Source organism: Vitis vinifera, chromosome 3, assembly GCF_030704535.1.
Source record: "Vitis vinifera cultivar Pinot Noir 40024 chromosome 3, ASM3070453v1".
Classification (NCBI taxonomy): Eukaryota; Viridiplantae; Streptophyta; class Magnoliopsida; order Vitales; family Vitaceae; genus Vitis; species Vitis vinifera.
The window spans coordinates 6,979,857-6,998,425 of NC_081807.1; the positions used below are offsets into that span (position 1 = coordinate 6,979,857).

The 18,569-nt window shown below is 33.9% G+C and overlaps 2 protein-coding genes across 4 annotated transcripts; both read left to right on the plus strand.

The window, feature by feature from the left end:
• The first annotated feature begins 604 nt into the window (after nucleotides 1–604).
• LOC100266991 (probable prolyl 4-hydroxylase 9) lies at nucleotides 605–9,104 on the plus strand. 2 transcript variants are annotated; one of them, XM_059735943.1, is made up of 8 exons: nucleotides 605–992; nucleotides 1,075–1,188; nucleotides 2,451–2,608; nucleotides 6,275–6,377; nucleotides 7,957–8,052; nucleotides 8,265–8,330; nucleotides 8,433–8,549; nucleotides 8,622–9,104. In XM_059735943.1, exons 1-8 carry the CDS (start codon nucleotides 885–887, stop codon nucleotides 8,637–8,639), a joined length of 780 nt encoding a protein of 259 aa, XP_059591926.1. In that variant the 5' UTR covers nucleotides 605–884; the 3' UTR covers nucleotides 8,640–9,104. The 2 variants fall into 2 exon arrangements, with proteins under 2 accessions (XP_059591926.1, XP_002263094.1); XM_002263058.4 differs by having other exon boundaries at nucleotides 606–992; nucleotides 8,857–9,104.
• Nucleotides 9,105–10,593: 1,489 nt separating this feature from the next.
• Nucleotides 10,594–17,160, plus strand: LOC100251578 (uncharacterized). 2 transcript variants are annotated; one of them, XM_010649632.3, is made up of 5 exons: nucleotides 10,594–10,929; nucleotides 12,568–12,729; nucleotides 12,845–13,020; nucleotides 13,101–15,036; nucleotides 15,187–17,160. In XM_010649632.3, exons 1-5 carry the CDS (start codon nucleotides 10,813–10,815, stop codon nucleotides 15,241–15,243), a joined length of 2,448 nt encoding a protein of 815 aa, XP_010647934.1. In that variant the 5' UTR covers nucleotides 10,594–10,812; the 3' UTR covers nucleotides 15,244–17,160. The 2 variants fall into 2 exon arrangements, with proteins under 2 accessions (XP_010647934.1, XP_002263699.1); XM_002263663.4 differs by having other exon boundaries at nucleotides 12,848–13,020.
• The last annotated feature ends 1,409 nt before the right edge of the window (nucleotides 17,161–18,569 follow it).

Sequence of the window (18,569 nt, forward strand, 5' to 3'; positions counted from 1 at the left end):
ATTAGTTCAAATACCCTATACATTTATTACAAATGTCTTGTACAGGTGTGAAAATATAAACAAATAATATTTGACATTTATGTAAATAATGTTTCTAAGGGTATAAAAAAACAAATGAAGAAAAACACATAAATATATTCACAATAAGTAGACTTGTACAAGTCTTATACACTTGGTATAAATGTCTTATACACTTGGTATAAATATCTTATACATTTAATACATATGCAAAAAATATAAATAAATCGTATCAATGACGTGTTATAAAAAATGAAAAGAAAAAATCAAATAATTGAGAGGAAAATTGAATAAATTTTCATTAAAGATCCCCCTCTTTTACAAAGAATCATTAAGGAATGATGATCCACAAGATTTATAATGCTACAAATTCTTATTTTTTTAGTTTTAATAATTTTCAAATTCCGTTCTTATATCCAATATATTTTTTAAATAAAAAGCTTTTATATTTAATATTTAATTAAAATATGACTCAAATTTATGAAAATGGTATTTAAAGCACTTCTTATAAATAAGGTAAAGGATATCTTAGTCCATTTGATATTTGATGTATGATTTCAAGTTCGTAGACGTTTTTCTATTTCTTTTTAAAAAAAATATTTTTACTTTCGACGGAAATATTTCTATTTATTATAAATTGAAGATCTAGAGGACCGAGATTGTATGATTTTTCTAGGCAGCCAAACGGGTCCAAAAGGAAAGAAGGCCGAAAATGGAATCGTCGAACATCTTTCCGACGTTTTTACAAGTCAATGCATCATTGTTGAATAGAAGAGGAACTCCCGCTATTGCCATTTCTTCAATCCCAGAGACCAAAAACAGTGGCGAACAAGCAGAAAGTGCGAGAAAATTTGAAGAAACCGTAGATGAAAGGCAAAGGTGGTTGGAGCCCCAAGTTAGAATTGCCGCTTCTCTTCCTCTCATGGTCCCTTTTCTTCCTCGCTGGCCTCTTTGGGTCCATGCTGTTCTCTCAGGTTTCTTTTCCCTTTTTTGTATTTTTTTTAATATGTGTGTCAGTCACCTTTGGTTTGAGTTCAAAGTCGATCTTTTTTGCAGGATGTAAATGGAGTTCGATCACCGCCGAGATTGCTTGAATCGGTGGAGGAGGAGTACAGTTCGATGCCGCATGGAGAGACTGGAGAGAGTTCTGTTGATTTGATCCCATTTCAGGTAACTGATGTTCTTGACTGTGCTTCTCATTTTGAATTTTCGAATTTGAAGAGATTGCGATTCATACTCCTGGTGGATTATTCTGTATTTAGAGATACTCTCTGCTAGTCTGGCTTCTTAAGTTAAAGTTTCGATTATATGAATTGTTTAAATTAGTTCCCTATTTCCAAATTATTTCTGCTTGTTTATACTATATGTCTCAGTGATTGTTTCCAGGGTGTGGGTGAAAAGTTGGCTGTGCAGGTGAAATTTCATACGCCGCTGGGCCCTATTCTAATGCTTCTACATTGTAGCATTTGATGCTTGGCTCTTTAACAGTTACATCTCAGAAAAATATCTCTGGGAAACAAAAGAAATATCTTTAGCATTTGGCGGAAGGCCTTAGAATCTAAATGTTGACTTGGACTCAGTTAATACTTGATTCAAAATTAAGTTAACTCAGAGCTTAATTCTGAGTTGAGTTGAACCCAAGTTTGCACTGTTGGCAATTAAATTTAGAAAGATGGATTGGAATTTCTGATATCGAAGTGAAAGAGTTGGCCAAAACCAAGAAAAAGGGAAAACAGTAGACCATTAGAAGTGGCAATTCGAAGGATATTGGGCTGCATGCTGTTTGCACATAAAAAAAAATGAGCAGTGCTATAAGCTGATGTCTGGCTTTGGTTGTGCAATGAACACCTCCTATTTGGCTGAGTAAAGCCTGCAAAACAAAGGATGCCCAAGGAGGGTCTTGGGGATCCCTCTCCGATGGTTCAGTCAGTATCTGTTTTATGGAAGAGAAAGATAAAGAGAGAGAGAGAAAGAAGAGCCCACACCTGTCTAGGTTTTATTTATTTATTTATTTATTTTATTTTATTGTTATAGCCGGGATGCCCCCCAATCCATGGGTCTTTTCCCTAGCCTAGTGTGAGCCTGTAGGATGAAATGGGCTTGCTCCAAATGCTAGATTGGGGGTCCACTTTATTACTGATGCTAAGACCATGGGTTACAATGGGTCCCCAACACATGCGTCTTTTTTTATTCACCTATACAAAAAAGTCGCAGTTCAACAGGTAAAAACATTAGAAATAAACACATGAAATTATTATTATTATTATTTAAAAAAGATCCAGAAGTTCTTTTAAGAGCATCAATCCCATGCATTTAGTCAGCACTTAAGGCAAGCATTCTTTCTGGAATTCAACATAGTCAGAGTTTTTGTATAAGTCTTTTCTTTTACTTTGGTTTCATTTCATTATAGGCCCTTTTGATCTTGAATGCAGGTCTTGAGTTGGAAACCACGAGCTCGCTATTTTCCTCACTTTGCAACTGCAGAACAATGCCAAAGCATAATTGAAATGGCAAAGTCAGGCCTTAGTCCATCAACCCTGGTTTTGCGAAAGGGAGAAACTGAAGAGAGCACTAAGGGAATTAGAACTAGGTAACTTTTTGTACAGAATAGAGTTCCTATTTTATTCACTGAATATTATAATTTGTGCAGAAAATTGTTTTTTGCTGTAGTATTATAAGGAGAAATTAAACCAATAACTAGAGACAATGTTTGACAAAGAAACAAGTCATTTGTAGGTCATTTTGCATGCATGACTTCAGTTTGATGTACTCCTACTTGGTTACTTCTTTGTTATAATATAATTAAAATCTCTTGAAAGAAAAATGTCTAACATCTCGCCATTGCATATGTTCAGCTGCACAAGTCACATGAGTGTGCACTTGAAGTTGCTTAGAATGAAATACATGGTTGTTTCCCTCTCTTTGAAGGGGAAAGAAAAAAAGGGACATGTTTTACCAATATTTTGGAGGTTGTTCATCCCAAACAATTTAATTGTGCAACATCAATTCATGGATTCCATGATGTGTTTCACCTATAGGTTGATATCATAATGATTAGATGGCAAAATATCAACCGGCCCTTTTTAATAAGAAACCAACTCTTTTCTATCACTCATAAATTTGAAGGTAAAACAGTTTACCTATATACCATCCATATTCTTTGTCGATGAGGGTTCTTTGTCCTTAATAGACTTTATTGATTGGTTGGGTTCTAGTTAGAGGGAGGGAGGTTTATTTGTTTTACCTTCTTTTTCTTCATTGTTTAGCAACTTGTCTTGTATTACCTGTATATTTGGTCATGCCCCTTTTTGTTAGGCTCTTTTAATTGAATGTTTCTATATCAAAAAATATTTAAGCATACCATGTGTTAGGAATATTTTAAACTGACAAATTTTATGACAAACTGATGGATTAAAGAATTTCTGCATCATATTGTCTATATCTGTTTATGAAATTTGTCATTTTGAGGTATTAACATGCAGTATGCCACTGAACTAAATTTCATTAATTAAAGATAATGCAGGTAATGCACTACTATGGCTTAAATTTTGTAAATCGTAGTTATGACCTTATCAGAGGATTTAGGAAGTTGGGGATATTGCCAAAAGTGCATGAGAGTTTTATGATATTTGCATTTAATAAAATTTGGTACTAGTGTGAAAAAGTTGTAAACTTCCTCATCGCTGTTATGATATTTGCATATATGGATGTGCTTTGTGCCATTCAAATTTTCACCCTCCAAAATGGACTGCAGAATTGGTATTGAATATTAGGACTTTTATAAATAAAACAATTGGCACTTTTGAATTTACAAAGTTATGAATTATATTTCACTATTTACTAGAACATCATCAGGGACTATTACTCTATGAAGGCATGAAAAGATACTGTAGCAGATACCAATTTGTGGAGATGCTCTTTCCGTTGGTTTTTTTATGTAACCATTCTGTCATTGATCAAAACATAAAAAAATACAACTTTAAACCAGTATCAAACACCCTGTTTTTAGACCCATAGCCACTCCAAATATCCCAAATACTCTTTTCTTTGCACCCTCTCTACTCTCACTCATTCTCTCACATGGACATCTCTCTCTCTCTCTCTCTCTCTCTCTCACACACGCACACACAAACACTTGCTTACCCACAAAAACACACACAGTCACAGAGTATAACACACTCTCTTATATCTTGTTCTTTTGCTTTCTCACCCTAGAGCTCTCTACTCTCTCTCCCTTGTCTTTTTTTTTTTTTTTTTGTGGATAAATACTCTACAAAACATTCTCTCTCAACCTTGTTTCTCATTGCACATTCCTTTCTTGTTGGATGCTTTCTTTGTGCCCCTAGGTATATGCCAAATTTCTTGTTAACTATTTTTGAAGTTGGGATTCAGAGTCCACAAAACTATTTTCTCATAGCTTAGGTATTGTTTGAATACACTTACTGTTATTTTTTTTTTTTTTTGAAAAAAAAAATAGTAATAACTTCTATATAAAAAGTAGAAACTCTTATATAAAAAGTATGAACTTACCTTCTTAAAATTCACTTTAAAAAAATTTTAAAGTTTAAAGTAGTACAAATTTTCTAATACCTCAAAATTTTAAATAGTTTTTAGAAATCATTATCATTAAGTCTTTCAAGAATAGGAGTTACTATTATTTTTTTTAAATAAAAAAAAAAAACAGGAAGTGTGTCTAAACACCACCTTAGTGTTTTTATTGGCAAATTAGAGACATGTTATAGGTGTCTATCAATTAATTAGGGTGTTGATTCAAATTATGTGAATTAGATACATACATACATAAATAAATATATATATATATATATATATATATATATATATATATATATATTTATTAAGATTCTCGGACCTTTAAAAAAAACCTTTTTCTTATAAGTTTATTGTATTTGATATATATCACTTGATAATGTTGTGCGTGGTTGATATGAAAATGTGTAAAGGAAAGGAAATGAATATCTTGGCTTATCAACCAAATGGAGGGTCCAATTGAATATTTATTTCACAAGCACAAATGATGCATTCGGGAATCTAAAGCCAAGATGCTAGTTTCTTGTCTTTTACTGCATTTTCTCTTTTCCCCCTTTTTTTATTATTATTTTTTTTTATAGAGCTTTGACTACATTTTTCTTATCAACCAAATGGAACATTAGCAAAAATATATCCGAAATATAAATACAACAAATTTGTGAGAATAGATTTAAGGAAAAAAACCTCAAAACATAATCCAGTGGTGAATGCAAGTTTGGAAACCTTAGTCAAAACAATGAGATTTAGGTCTTAGACCACCTAGCCTTGATCATGTACCATATGAAAGGAAAATTAAATCTATATTTTGTTTCTCTCTCTCTCAACACGTATACAAAAAAAATGCAAGTTGACTATTTTATTTTTTTCAAATAAAATATTAGAAATTACGTAAAATTTAATTTATTTGTTTGTCAATCATAATTAATTTAATATAATGATCTACCTCTGTACAGTAGGGTAGGTTAGGGTGGGTATACGAATCCAATTTTCCCACATTGCCCCACTTCAGGTTTGAGCCATAGATGGGAAATTAATTAGGTCATGGATGTGGGGTTCCAATAAGGGTCTATCTCATTGGCATTCTGGAGTGAAAGAATGATACAGAGAAAGAGATGACATCCAAAAGCAAAGAGGGTTCATAAGGGTGTGTCTAGGATATTAGGAGCAGTCATGGGTTTAGGATTTGGGTGTTTGGCATGGTATAGAGTTGAGTTCTGGTTTATCTTTTAGAGTTGAGGACAAAACTGGTAAATTAAAGGCCACTGTAAATGGAAATTGTAGAACTTAGTATTTGCTACAATGGCAAGGTTCCCTAACACAGCCTAGTGAGTGGAGAAATTTTTTATTACTTGACTTTTTGGTGCATGGAATCAAACTTGGACTCTCCAGACCTCAACTGTAACTCCTTTCCATCTGAGCCAAGGCTAGAGAATATAGTTTATTCCTTCATAAACTTAGGATATTCATATTTGGTATTACAAACCTCCAGAACTTCAGTAGCACCATTTCTTTTTTTCAAAGAAAAATTGCACATGTATTCCTTCATGTACCAGGTCCGCTAGATAATGGATATGTTCCTCTCTAGATTTTACATTGGAGTTGATTAATGGACAGTGCTTTTATTGTCAGTTTCCTTGTTTGTTTGTAAATTGCATGTACACCATGTTATTATTATTCCTTTTCTCAGCTCATATTTCATTGGCAATAGTTCAGGTACATTTATTAGTGCATCAGAAGACAAAACTGGAATTCTGGACTTCATTGAGCGAAAAATTGCTAAGGCTACAATGATTCCAAGAAACCATGGAGAGGTGTGTTTCTTGTAGAATTAATTTTTCTATTGGGTGGCTTGTTCTTGGAATGCTTTATATCTTTCCTCGGTCAATGATGGTTAAGGAATTGTGAGTGTTTTAGCTAGGTTGACAATTTTGAACAAAATTTTCTAAGTGTCTTCCAACTCAAGTCTGCCGAATCCTTCCTCGGACTACTTGCCTAATGAAGATCAAGATGTTGAAAGTGCTTAGAAGCCAAGATATGTAGTTGAGGTCGTAGATGGATGAAATTGAATCAATTGAGTTTTTAAATTATTGTTCTTCTTGAAATGTTTTTTTAAAGAGTTAGGGAGGCTTAGGCAGCAGCTTTTTTGACTAAGTATTTTTTTGTGCCCTGTTCAAAGATCGATCCATCTACTGTTTACTCATTTTTCAGCTATTGGATCAAGGATTTTGCAACCTATTTAAACCAAATGTTTCTATTTTAGGGGAGAGAAAACCAGCAACCATTTTCTCACTCCCTTCAAGCTCTCTCTCTTCAATCCAAATTGGGAGTGTTTGGTTTCCAAGAAAATCCTTCTTACCCTGATTTCCAAATTGTTTTTCAATTTGATTTTCGTAAAAAAATAGGTTGATTCATAGCATGCATTCATCTCTCATATTCTCATTTGTTTGGGTTTGAGCGAAAACTTATTTTCTTCTTGATTGAGCTTCAAGAAGAGGGCAATATCAAGCTTGGTATGGATTTCAAGTATGCTCTGGAAGAAGGCATCTAGCTGAAGTAAAAGGTGTTGGTTAGGTAGTCTATAAAGGATCGGTGGACTTGAGTTAGGTAAATCATTGTACATTTTAGTTGTTCTTCATAGTGGAAGCTTTTGATTGTTGGTAGGCCTGTGGTTTTTGATGTTTTAGAAGATTTTTCATGTTAAAAAATCTAGTGTTATTATATCTCACATTCTTCTCATTTGTGCATTTCCATTTATTGATCTCAATTTTATTCTTGGTCATACATGTTGGATGGCCAAAAAATGAGTTGAAATGTGTTAAATTATTATTTGGAAATCTTGGATAATTTTCTTTTCAATTTGATCATGATATCAAAGAATAATTGGAAATGTATTTTAAGTAGTTAATTGTTCTTATGAATTTTGGTTGGGAAGTGTTGATTCATTTGCATGTGAATTGCATTTATTAAACTGTTGGGATAGTGTTGGTGCATTCATATTGGCATGCAATTTTCTTTCTTTGTTGAAAAGTATCGAAAGAGAAGAATAGAAACTGTGAGATTTTCTAAGGATAACATGCGTTGGGGGACCTCTTGAATTTGTATAAAAACACCTACTCTGTTATTATTCTTCCCCTGTTTCTATCTTCTAATTTTAATATTAAATACTCTAATATAAATTTTATAAAGAAAGTTCCTAATTCATCAGACTACTATTATCAAACTGTTTTGTCTTCTTGAACGAATTTTTTACTTCACCTTCTTATTTATTTGCCAAATCAATGTTTTACCAATAGTGCAATTAATACTTGTTTTCCTTGCATTGAAAGAGATGACCTTTCATTACAGGTCAATTATAGTCTTGAGTAATGCAGGGATGTCACCATATTGCAGGTATTCAATATTCTGAGGTATGAGATTGGGCAGAGGTATAATTCACATTATGATGCAATCAGCCCTGCTGAATATGGACTACAAACAAGCCAAAGGGTACTTACTAATCAAGCCTTTTTTTGAAGCATAGTAGCATGCTAAGTGACTAATTTATTCTCTTCTGTCTATACTTTTGTGAATACTCTGGGAAGTACTGTATACCTTCTATTGCTTTGTATTCCACATGGAGATCCTCAATAGTCCACACATTAGAAATGTTTTTTGATCTCTATAATGGGGGTATGATATGTTGTCTGATACTATTGCAGATTGCTTCCTTCTTGTTGTATCTATCTGATGTAGAAGAAGGTGGAGAAACTATGTTTCCTTTTGAGGTGAGATGGGAAAATTTGTCAGACTACTCTTATTTTTCCCTTTTTATAACATCCATATGTGTTGGCCATATAGAGTAGTCACCTTAATGTTTTGATCTGCAGCATGACTTGAATATCAATACGTTCAATTCCAGAAAATGCATTGGCTTGAAAGTGAAGCCACGAAGAGGGGATGGACTTTTATTTTATTCAGTGTTTCCAAATGGCACAATTGATTGGGTAACGGTTTTTTTATTCGATTCAAAGTGAATGTCAATGGCATATAAATTGATCTGATTCTTCCTTTCGTAGGCAATGATGCATCAATGACGCATCCAATAAATTGAGCAGGCCAATGAATTTTAAAAGGGTTCATAGTTTGTGTGGTTTCTCTTCCTTTTTACGATTTATTTGGTTTCTGATAAGTTGGGGGGGAGGGGGGGTTAAAATCAGACTGCCATTTGGGGCTGAATTCCAGTGGCAGCTTTTGATGTTCTGTTTTTGTAGGATTCTTTCTTATCTTTCAATGTGCTGAGCTTTATTGCAGACATCTATGCATGGAAGCTGTCCAGTGATTGAAGGGGAGAAGTGGGTGGCTACAAAGTGGATCAGAGATGAACAACAAGAAGACTAATAATGCATCAAAATTCATTTCTTTTGGGAACCGTTACTTATAGTTCATACAAAAGAGAAGACTGTTTCATGTAAAAGGCAACTATTTGGATACATTATTTTTTCACATACCAAATATGAGGGGAGCAAAGTGCCACCCCACTCCTCCCTCTCTGTCTCTCTTTTCTCCCTTCTTTTTCTCATGCCCTCTAATGTCCCACGGTAATTGCAATGGTGAACCCAACCCAGAATCTCTTTTAAATCATTGATTTCTATGGTTTGTAACATTATCATTTTGTAAGCAAAGGAGCAAGGCCTTTGGTGCAGAAGCAGAATTGGTATTTTTTTCAGTGGAAAATTGTGCAAAGTCTAACGCCAGTTTTAGAGAAAATGTAAGAGAAATAAAATAAATAAATAAATCAAAGGTAAATTTAAAGTCAATAAATTCTTTTTATATCATAGTTGAAATTTATTTAGTTCTTTTATGTAAAAATTAAATCTTTTTTAAATATAAAATTTTCTTATTAATTATAATTGTATTTGACATTCTTTCATATTTTTCTTAATAACACTAAACATAAAAAAATAAATAAAAAATAAATCATTTTTCTCAAACTTTTTTTCTTGATAAAAGTGTGTTTTAACTCATTAATATGAAAAAAAAAAAAAAAAAACCAAAATTTTTTAAATTAGTTTATTTTCATATATTTAAAAATAATTTGAATAATATACACTTTTTAATGAAACATATAATTATTCTCTAAAATATCTTTCTTACTTTTCATGCTATCAACACCGATTGATAACTCGACTCTTTATATAAATATTTTTCTTTCTTTTAGATATGTTTTATTTATTATTATTATTTTGGATTTTTTTTTTTACTAGAAACGACCACCTTGTTGGAAAAGTTGAGACTTTGTTTTCTTTCTACAAACTTCAATAGAGGAGATAGAGATATAGATAAAAGATAATACATTGTGTTTTTAAATTTTTTTCATCTAAAATTCTTGATGTGAATATATATGTTATTGTCAGTTCAACATTTTGTACAAATTGTTTCGGTTTATATCTTAGGTTTACACTTTTTATATGCTGACATTTTCTTAGGGTTAGTGAAAAATTAAAAACTAAGATATTGGGAGTCATCCTAAAATTCCATATCGATGAAAAATGGAGATAAGATCATGATTAAGGTCATCACTAATTAGGGTTAGTAAAAAATTAAAAATTAAGATCATGACTAAGGTTATCTCTAATTACAATAATAATAATAATTATATATAGGGAAATATTTACGTGATAGAATCTAATTGTCAATTGATATTAATGATATGACAAATAAAAATGACATTTTAAGACGTTAAAAAGTACATATATTTCAAATTATTTTTAAATAATAAAGATAATACTAATTTATATATATATACACGTTATTAGTATTATTATTATTACAACGTAAGCCCTTGAACCAAAATTCAGGAGCTGATCAGAACTAAAATAGGAATTTTATAGAAATCGTCTGCAGTCAACTCCATCACAATCCTACGAGCAGCAGTGGAGACTCTGCGCGAGTCATCGTATCCAAAAGAGTTCTGAGCCACGTGTCATTCTGCTATTATAACTCCACTATGACTATTGTGCGTATGAATGTACCAGATAAATCCTCACAGGAAGAACAAAAGAACCGTTAGAGCTCAAAATGATGCCTCGTAACGGCTACTTTTTCATCACTTCAAAACCCTAACGCTCATAATTCAAGAGCCCATTAACAAATCTCTATTCGCTCTCACTTCATTTTATTTCAATTGGAAAATTCCTAAGGTCTGGATTCACGAACGACATCACAAAGCATTTTGTAGTTGTTCAATTCTTATTTCGATCAATCGTCATGGATCTGGGTCGCGTTTCTGTGGAAGACAAGCCCTGCAATGAATCTTCTCTTGGCTCGGAGAACAAGGAAAACAATGTGAGCGACGCAGTGACGGCGACTTTAAAGTTTGGAAAGGTACGTTTTTGTGTTGAATCTTTGATTATTTGCCTGTTTCAATGTTGAGAAAGGGAAGGACTTAATTATGGTTGCAGGAGAAGGAAGAGATAGGAGAGCTTAGTGTTTGTAAAGCGGTTTAGATAAAAGAAATGTGGTAATTGAAGGCACCGGTTGGATCTTGAAAAACAAACAAATGGGAAGGAAAATGATAAAAAGTAGTTTGACAGAGAATCTATTTTAATGTATTTTTGACGTTTTTCTTTCCATTCTCAATTTCGAATACAGCCTAATTGCTTTTCTTTTTGGATTCTTGATTTGCTTGTCAGTATAGTGATGATTTAGGGTATCTATTGATTTATTGTTTTATTTTCTTGGATTACAGTCTATTGCTTTTTTTTTTTTTTTTTTTTTTGTGTGTGATTTTATCTGTTGATTTAAATTTTCAGCATTGGAACCACAGTATATTTCTTGTTTAGAATGATGGGTCTTTGTTTTGTTTTGTTTGGATCTGATGGAATTAGAACCCTAAACCCAAACAATTGGATTCCGATCTGTTGAATATTAGGTTCATTTGTTTGGATTTTTGAGATTTCAAAGTCCCAAACTCTAACCACAGTTTTTTACCATTTGGCTTGGATTTGGAATCCTAATAATTGAAGTTTTTCTTCGGTTTACTTATAAATCACTATTTGATATGGAACCCTAAATACTTATAATTGGATTCCACTGTGTTTAGTATCAAGTTCATTGAAAACCCCAGCGTCTAAACATTGATATTACCATTTGGTTTGAATTAGAAGCCTCAAAACTGAATTCTTGATGTACGGTTTTCATCTGCTTTGTTTTGGAGCCTTGACATTATTATTAGGCTATGTTTGGTTACCAGAAAATTTGAGAGAAAATGAAGAGGATGAATAAAAGAAAATAAAATAAAAAATAGATTTGAAGTTATAAAAAAATTATTTTTATATGCTACTTCCAACTCATTTCACCTATTTTAACTTTTTTATATAAAGATTAAATAATTTGATAATGGATAAGTTTTTAACTAATTTTAATTATATTAAATTTTCCTTACTATTTTTATGGTCGAGTCAAATATAAGAAAATCATGTTTCTTAGTATATTTCCCTTGGTGCTTTCCTGAAACCAAACATGGCATTAGTGTTTTGTTGGTGGTGGTGCATTACTCAATTCCACATTGTTTTCATGTTAGGTTAATAAATTGCCTTTACTTGGATTCATGTGAACTCTCTGGAATTGTGATTTCTTTCATACTCTTGGTATTTTTCCCTTTGGATCCAATAATGATTTTCCCACTGTTTTCACTGTTAGGTTAAAAGGTGGTTTTTGGGTAGATTTACTGGAACTTGAAAAAATTATCAAATTACTGAATTCCTTAGTAGAGATTTGATGGAATGGTACTTTTAGTTAGTTTTCTACTCTAGCCCCTACTGCAATTTTCAGCGAAAAAAAAAATTGTGGTTCCATTCGTGATAAGGTGGACATCCTGGATAAATCTGATATGGAACTTAACTAGGTTTACAAACCCTATGAAATTTGCATAAAAGGAACAATAACTGGAACATCTAAATAGCTAACTTTCATGACTTTTTTTCCCCACTTTTACATTTCATATTTTTATATGTGGTGCAGAGTAATAAAGTGTTGAAAGAGACTGGTCAATCAACAGCAAATGCTCTTAACAAATTTACATCACAAATTAAGAAGCCCCCTCATCGGAAAACTTCTCCTATCAATTGGTTCCCACGGAAAAAGGTGGACTCCTATTTAAACAGGAAAATAAAACTGCTGCAGGTAAACCTGTATTCCTTTAATCTCACTCAGTGGATTCGCTCTTGCTCTCATGATTTAAGCAAAGAAGAACTACACTACTTAAGCAAATGATTGTTTTTGTGTATGCTCATAATAGCAGGAAGTAGGTGGCATGAATTCAACTCTAGATGAGACTCTAGGCGATTCAAATCCTCATTACTCAAGAGTTTTGAGAGAAAAAATTGCAGCTAAAGAGGCAGCACAAAAGGCAATGGAGGCTTGGAAGGCCGCAATGGTGGAAGCATCTTGGTGTCGGATACTTAATGCAGCTAGGTAAACTCTTTCATACAGTGAGAATTGGAATAACATAATTTCTGGGCATATTTTTCATACTTGTTAATTATTCTTTGCAGGATCCAAAGCAAAGAAGCAGAAGCCCTGCTGTCTAAAGCTGAAAAGAGTGTTGCTGAAGCCTTTGAAGCAGCAACAGCTAAGGGTGTTGTCATGTATGATATGCCAAATTGCTCCCAAAAATCTTGTGAAATAGAAACATCCTCTTGTAATGGAGGAGGATCTACTACTCACACTGTTGCAGCATCCTTTGAAACTGCATTTGAGGTAGATAAGGAAGTAGCTGCCGCAGTTAAAACTGCATTTGTAAGGCTCGCACATTGCCCTTCATTTAGCAAAGATGAATTCAAAGATGTTCTATGGAAAATCAGCCAGAATCCAGATACAGGTGAAAAGAATGAGTTGTCTGGTTTTTCTTCAGAGAATGAATCAGATACTGGGTCAGAGCTTGAAGTGGAATTGCAGAAAGATGGTCTCAGTTCTCAGGAATCAAAAGGTCAGAAGTCATTGAATGGAGAGATGACACAAAGGAGGTACAAGAGGCAGGTTTCTGAAAAGTTTAATGCATCAAAGCTTGTTGACATTATGCTTGAAAGGATTAGATGTTTGAAGGAAGATGAGCTTGCTTCTCTTGCCACAATAGTTGCAACATGTGGATTAAATGCTGCCTTGGCTGAAGCAGAGAATAATAAGCTGCATGATCCAGATCCTGCCACTGATTATGCTGCTGGCCTGACTCTCAATTTTGCCAGAAGAATGTCTTCCTTCGGAACAGCAACAACAAAAACCTCAAGCATGCATTATTTCATGGATGGGCAGATGAAAAAGAAGAGAGCTGAGTCACAACTCCCAAGTCTAGGTGAGTGTTTGGTCAAGCACATGTCAAAGCTAGAAAGGGAGGTCCTAGAGGCAAAAAACACTAGAAAGAATGAGTCTAAAGTGAGATCTGGGGAAATCCCAGATAAATTTGATGATGGAAAGGGTGACTCAGATAACAATGTAACTCTGTTTGAGACTATTCCAGACTTGGGAAGTATTCTTGTAAAGCATTCTTCAAAGTTCGAGAAGGAGATTGAAGAGGGAAAAAAGAATTCTGGAGAACTGTTTGAAATGAATTGCAAGAATTTAGACAGTGATACAGCTTCATCTGAGGCTGTCCCTGACTTGGGAAGTGTGCTAATCAAGCATTCTTCAAAGCTTGAGAAGGAGATGGAAGAAGCAAAAAGGAAATGTGACATAACATTTGAAAATAATGATAAGAAATTTGGTAGAATGCCAAGTAGGGTGGTCAGTCACAGGAAACAAAAAGTTCAAGAAGTTCCTAGCCTAGATAAGTTTCTGGTGAAACATGTCTCTAGACTTGAAAGAGAGGTCCAAGAAGCAAAGAGCAGAAGTAAAAACTGCCCAATTGAAGGAGGGAATGAGGTTACACTGAAGAAGAAAGTCAATTCATTTAGTTCAATCACACATTCTGGAGAAAATGTTTGTGGGAAAGAAAATATTGACTTAAACAAGGAAGTAGATGGAAAGTTCAATACAGAGAAAGAGGAAAGCACAATAAATTTCCTGCCACAGGATACAAAGGACTGTTCAGGTGAGCTTTGCAAGCAGATTGAGCAAGAAAATATCAAGAGCAAGAAAATGAAAGCAATGTCCAGCGTTGCAGATTTCGAGAGTTTGGACAAAGTTCTAGTAAAGCATATATCAAGACTCGAGAAAGAGAAAATGAGGCTTAGTTCAAAGGAAGAAGTGCTGAAGGTGAAGGGAAATGACATGAACCAGAAGTCAGAGAATGCTGGTGGTTTGGACCAAATTCTGGTCAAACATGTATCAAAACTTGAAAGGGAAAAGATGGCTGCTGCTCAGCAACCCAAAGACCAGGTTAAATATTCTGTAGCTCGTAGAGAAGCAAGGGAGAAAGAGTTGCAAGAAGCATGGGGAGGCTTGAGCTTAGGGAATTCCATACGACCACATCTCTCAAAACTTGAACAAGATAAGGTGTGTAGTGCTGTTATTCTTGCTCCCTTTATTGTTTACAATATTCACCCCTTATCTAGTTTGAGATTGTTCTGTTTCATTTTTCTTATAATGCTTAAAAACCATACTGACATAGGAACTGCCTTTTTTTTTCTTTATGGGCATGTTCAGGCTGCTTGGATTAAAGCTGAAGAGGAGGAAAGGAGGCAAGCTGTGAAAGAGTTATAAGTTCTTTTGGAAAAATCTCTTTTATCTCAATTTTCCAGTCAGTAAATAACTTGTAAAGATAATATTGTTGATCAATTCATTAGAGACATACTTAGCTCTGTACTGGAGCTGTTATTGTTCAATTCATTAGAGACCAACTTTTGCAATACATAAAATTCCCATTCTGGCTTCTCATAGAAAATTCAATCCCCTTTTTGCATATCATTTCTCTGATTTATTCATTGTCCCACTGCCTTCTCATCGCAAACACATCCGGTATGTCAACTTTTATTCTGTTCAGTTTTCTAATATTTGAACCATACTGACTTAACAACTAACATTTTTGTTTATCCTCTTCATGGATGTTGGTTCTTCTTTCCATTTAGGCTGCTTGGAGCGAGGGGGAAGGGGAAGCCCAAGCTGTGAAGTAGTTCTAGTTCCTTCTCTTTAAGCTGATTGATTAAGCTATAAAAGAGCTTTATTTTTAATGTTTAGTACTGAAATAGCTGACCAATTCATTGAAGACAAACTTCCTGATGCATAAGCTTTTCTTTCAAAAATTGTCTTGCATGTGTTCCTTGTTATGTTGATTCTTCTTTCTATTTAGGCTGCTTGGGATTTTAAAGCTGAAGGGGAGAGGGGGGGGAGGCAAGCTTAAGCTTGTTAGGGACAAACACCTTCTGTTTAGACGAATCAGATCAAGCTGTAAAGAAGTTTTTCCTTCAGTCAAATATTTGGCAAACATATTAAGTAAATTCCTTCAGTCTAATTTAAAATTCTGTACTGAAGTAGTAGATCAGCAATATAACTTGCTATTCCATGTTCCTACTCACTCTGCCTCCACAGACCTCATATTGCATTTCATTTCTTTGATTTTCTTTTCATGGTCTAAAATTTAATTTTTCATGAAGCTTGAAGCTTTTTTGCATATATTGTCTTTATTCTAATTAGTATGCTTCTTAGTTTTTACGATGTTTGAAAACTACTGAGCAACTGGCCTTTTCTTTTTTTCTCTTTATGAGTACAAGGTAATTCCTTTTGTTTTAGATTGCTTAAGGAGGAAAGGCAGCAAACCTGTGAAGGAATTTTAGTTCCCTATGTTTATGCTGCTTTTGAATTAAAGCTAAAGGAGGATGCAAGAATCATGACAACCAAACAGAGGTTGGGTTTATTTATCCCCTCTCTCTAAATATCTCCTCAAACTTTGTTATATTCATATAATATCTTGACTTTAATTTGCATCAGAATTTTTGCTTTTTTATTTTTTATTTTTTTCCTTTTCCTGTAGGAAGCTTAGCTGAGTCTTTGAATTCATTTCTTTTTTCCTTTTTGGGCAGGAAGCCATCTTGTACCCCAACAAAGCAAAGCAATGATCATCCAGGTAGTAACATCACAAGCTTTTATATTTTTACCACTATTTCCGTCAAATATTTTCATCACTAAGTCTTTATATTTGGGTATGCTACAAATTTAATTACAGCCAATATTTGTTTCAATTTTCACAAATTTCTTATGGTGTAGATGGTATTTTCTTGTTCTATATGCAACTAGATTGGAAATGAGTTATGGTTAGTGCTTCTTGAAAAGGCTGCAAATCGGAATTTGTTGCTTGGACCCCCTTGAGCAGAAGAGATTGGTTATGCAGTTTTTATGCATTTTAAATATTATATATGAAGTCCCATATCAACCCCTGCCCATTCGGTTGGTATCTTATCTACTGTCATGCAAACCAACTCAAAGATCTTTTTCTTCCCTCTCAAAAACTCCATATAAAATGCATAAAAACCCCTGCCCATTGGTTGGTAGCACTGTTTCTATATTACTTCTGGTATATTATAAATGGAAAATGGATATTTGGATTTGTTAATGGAGGCATTGCCTGGTCTCTTTTATAAATTTGTTATTTTCTCTGCATTGCATTGAAATGGTGTCAGTCCACTTATATTTCCCCAAATTGGCTGAATACATCAAGCATTATAAATGGTTTGTTCTAATTTTCTGAGGCCCTTGTTGGGTATGTATAGTGTACCAGAAAACTTTTTCATTTGTAGAATCCTAGTTGATCAGTGGCACTAAATGAAAACAGGTTTCTTAAATATTTCCCCAAATTGGCTGAATACATCAAGCATTATAAATGGTTTGTTCTAATTTTCTGAGGCCCTTGTTGGGTATGTATAGTGTACCAGAAAACTTTTTCATTTGTAGAATCCTAGTTGATCAGTGGCACTAAATGAAAACAGGTTTCTTAACTTTTTCCCTTGTTCACTGATGTTTTTGTGAAAGAGCATAGTTAATCATTCTTGTCTGGGTTCAGCTTTTGTTAATCCAGTTGGACAAAAAAGCTTCTACAGTTTGCATATTTGTGTGTCATATAAATTTCTTGGTGTTACATGTTTGACTTCGATCAAGTTCGGACTTACCCTAATATGCCTGTGAATGGTGAGAGTAGGGCCAAACATGGGATGTATGTCTGATACCAATAATTGCTACAGTTTGTAATATGCATATTGGAGTTGGAAATAATGCAAAGACATTGCTGTGTCCAACACAGCCAAAAAGCGAATAAAATAAAAGTGTCCTCACAAAATACAATTGAGGTTCAAACAAAGCCAGTAGAAAGTCCTTTTTCAGCTCTTCTCCCTTTCCCTGACTGGGGGCTTTGGAAACAGTATGAGATTCGGTCTTCATTGTCTTTGAATACAGCAACAAAAAACAACCATATTTTTTTAATACTAGACTAGATGACTATTCATAGTTGTAAGAATCTTCATAATTCATGCATTCGATTTTCCACTGGGGCTGTATTTCTCCTTTAATCATGTCAAACAGTCGAAGTTCATAAGAGAGTCCCGGATGTTGAAGTCATTGTGAAAGTTGTGCATGCGGACATTCATCTTAGGGGCAGTGTCAGGAACAACATGTCAAGGCAAAGCATCCAAAGTCTGACAATTGTACGAGTTTGCCCACATTTCAAAAATGAAAGAGGAGAGAAAAGAAGTTGCAGATGTGGATTGCAAACTTCTCCTAATCTTTTCTGACACCACTGAGCCTGAATCTCTTCTCATCATTCCCCAACTATCACCCAGACTGCCAGGTACTGTTGTGGAATATGTTGCGATGATAATAGATTACAGTAACAGATCACGTGTGTCCATAACTCAAGAGCCTCATATGAAACTTCCTTTCTCATTGGTGCTCTTCACAGGAAAGGGAACAACTACTACCCATCGACATATCTTTCCTCATATAGTACAAACTATATGATGAAGCTTTGTATGTTCAAATAAGTAATTCTCTCTTAATCACACAAGATTGAATAATGTATAAATATTATAGCCCATTAATAA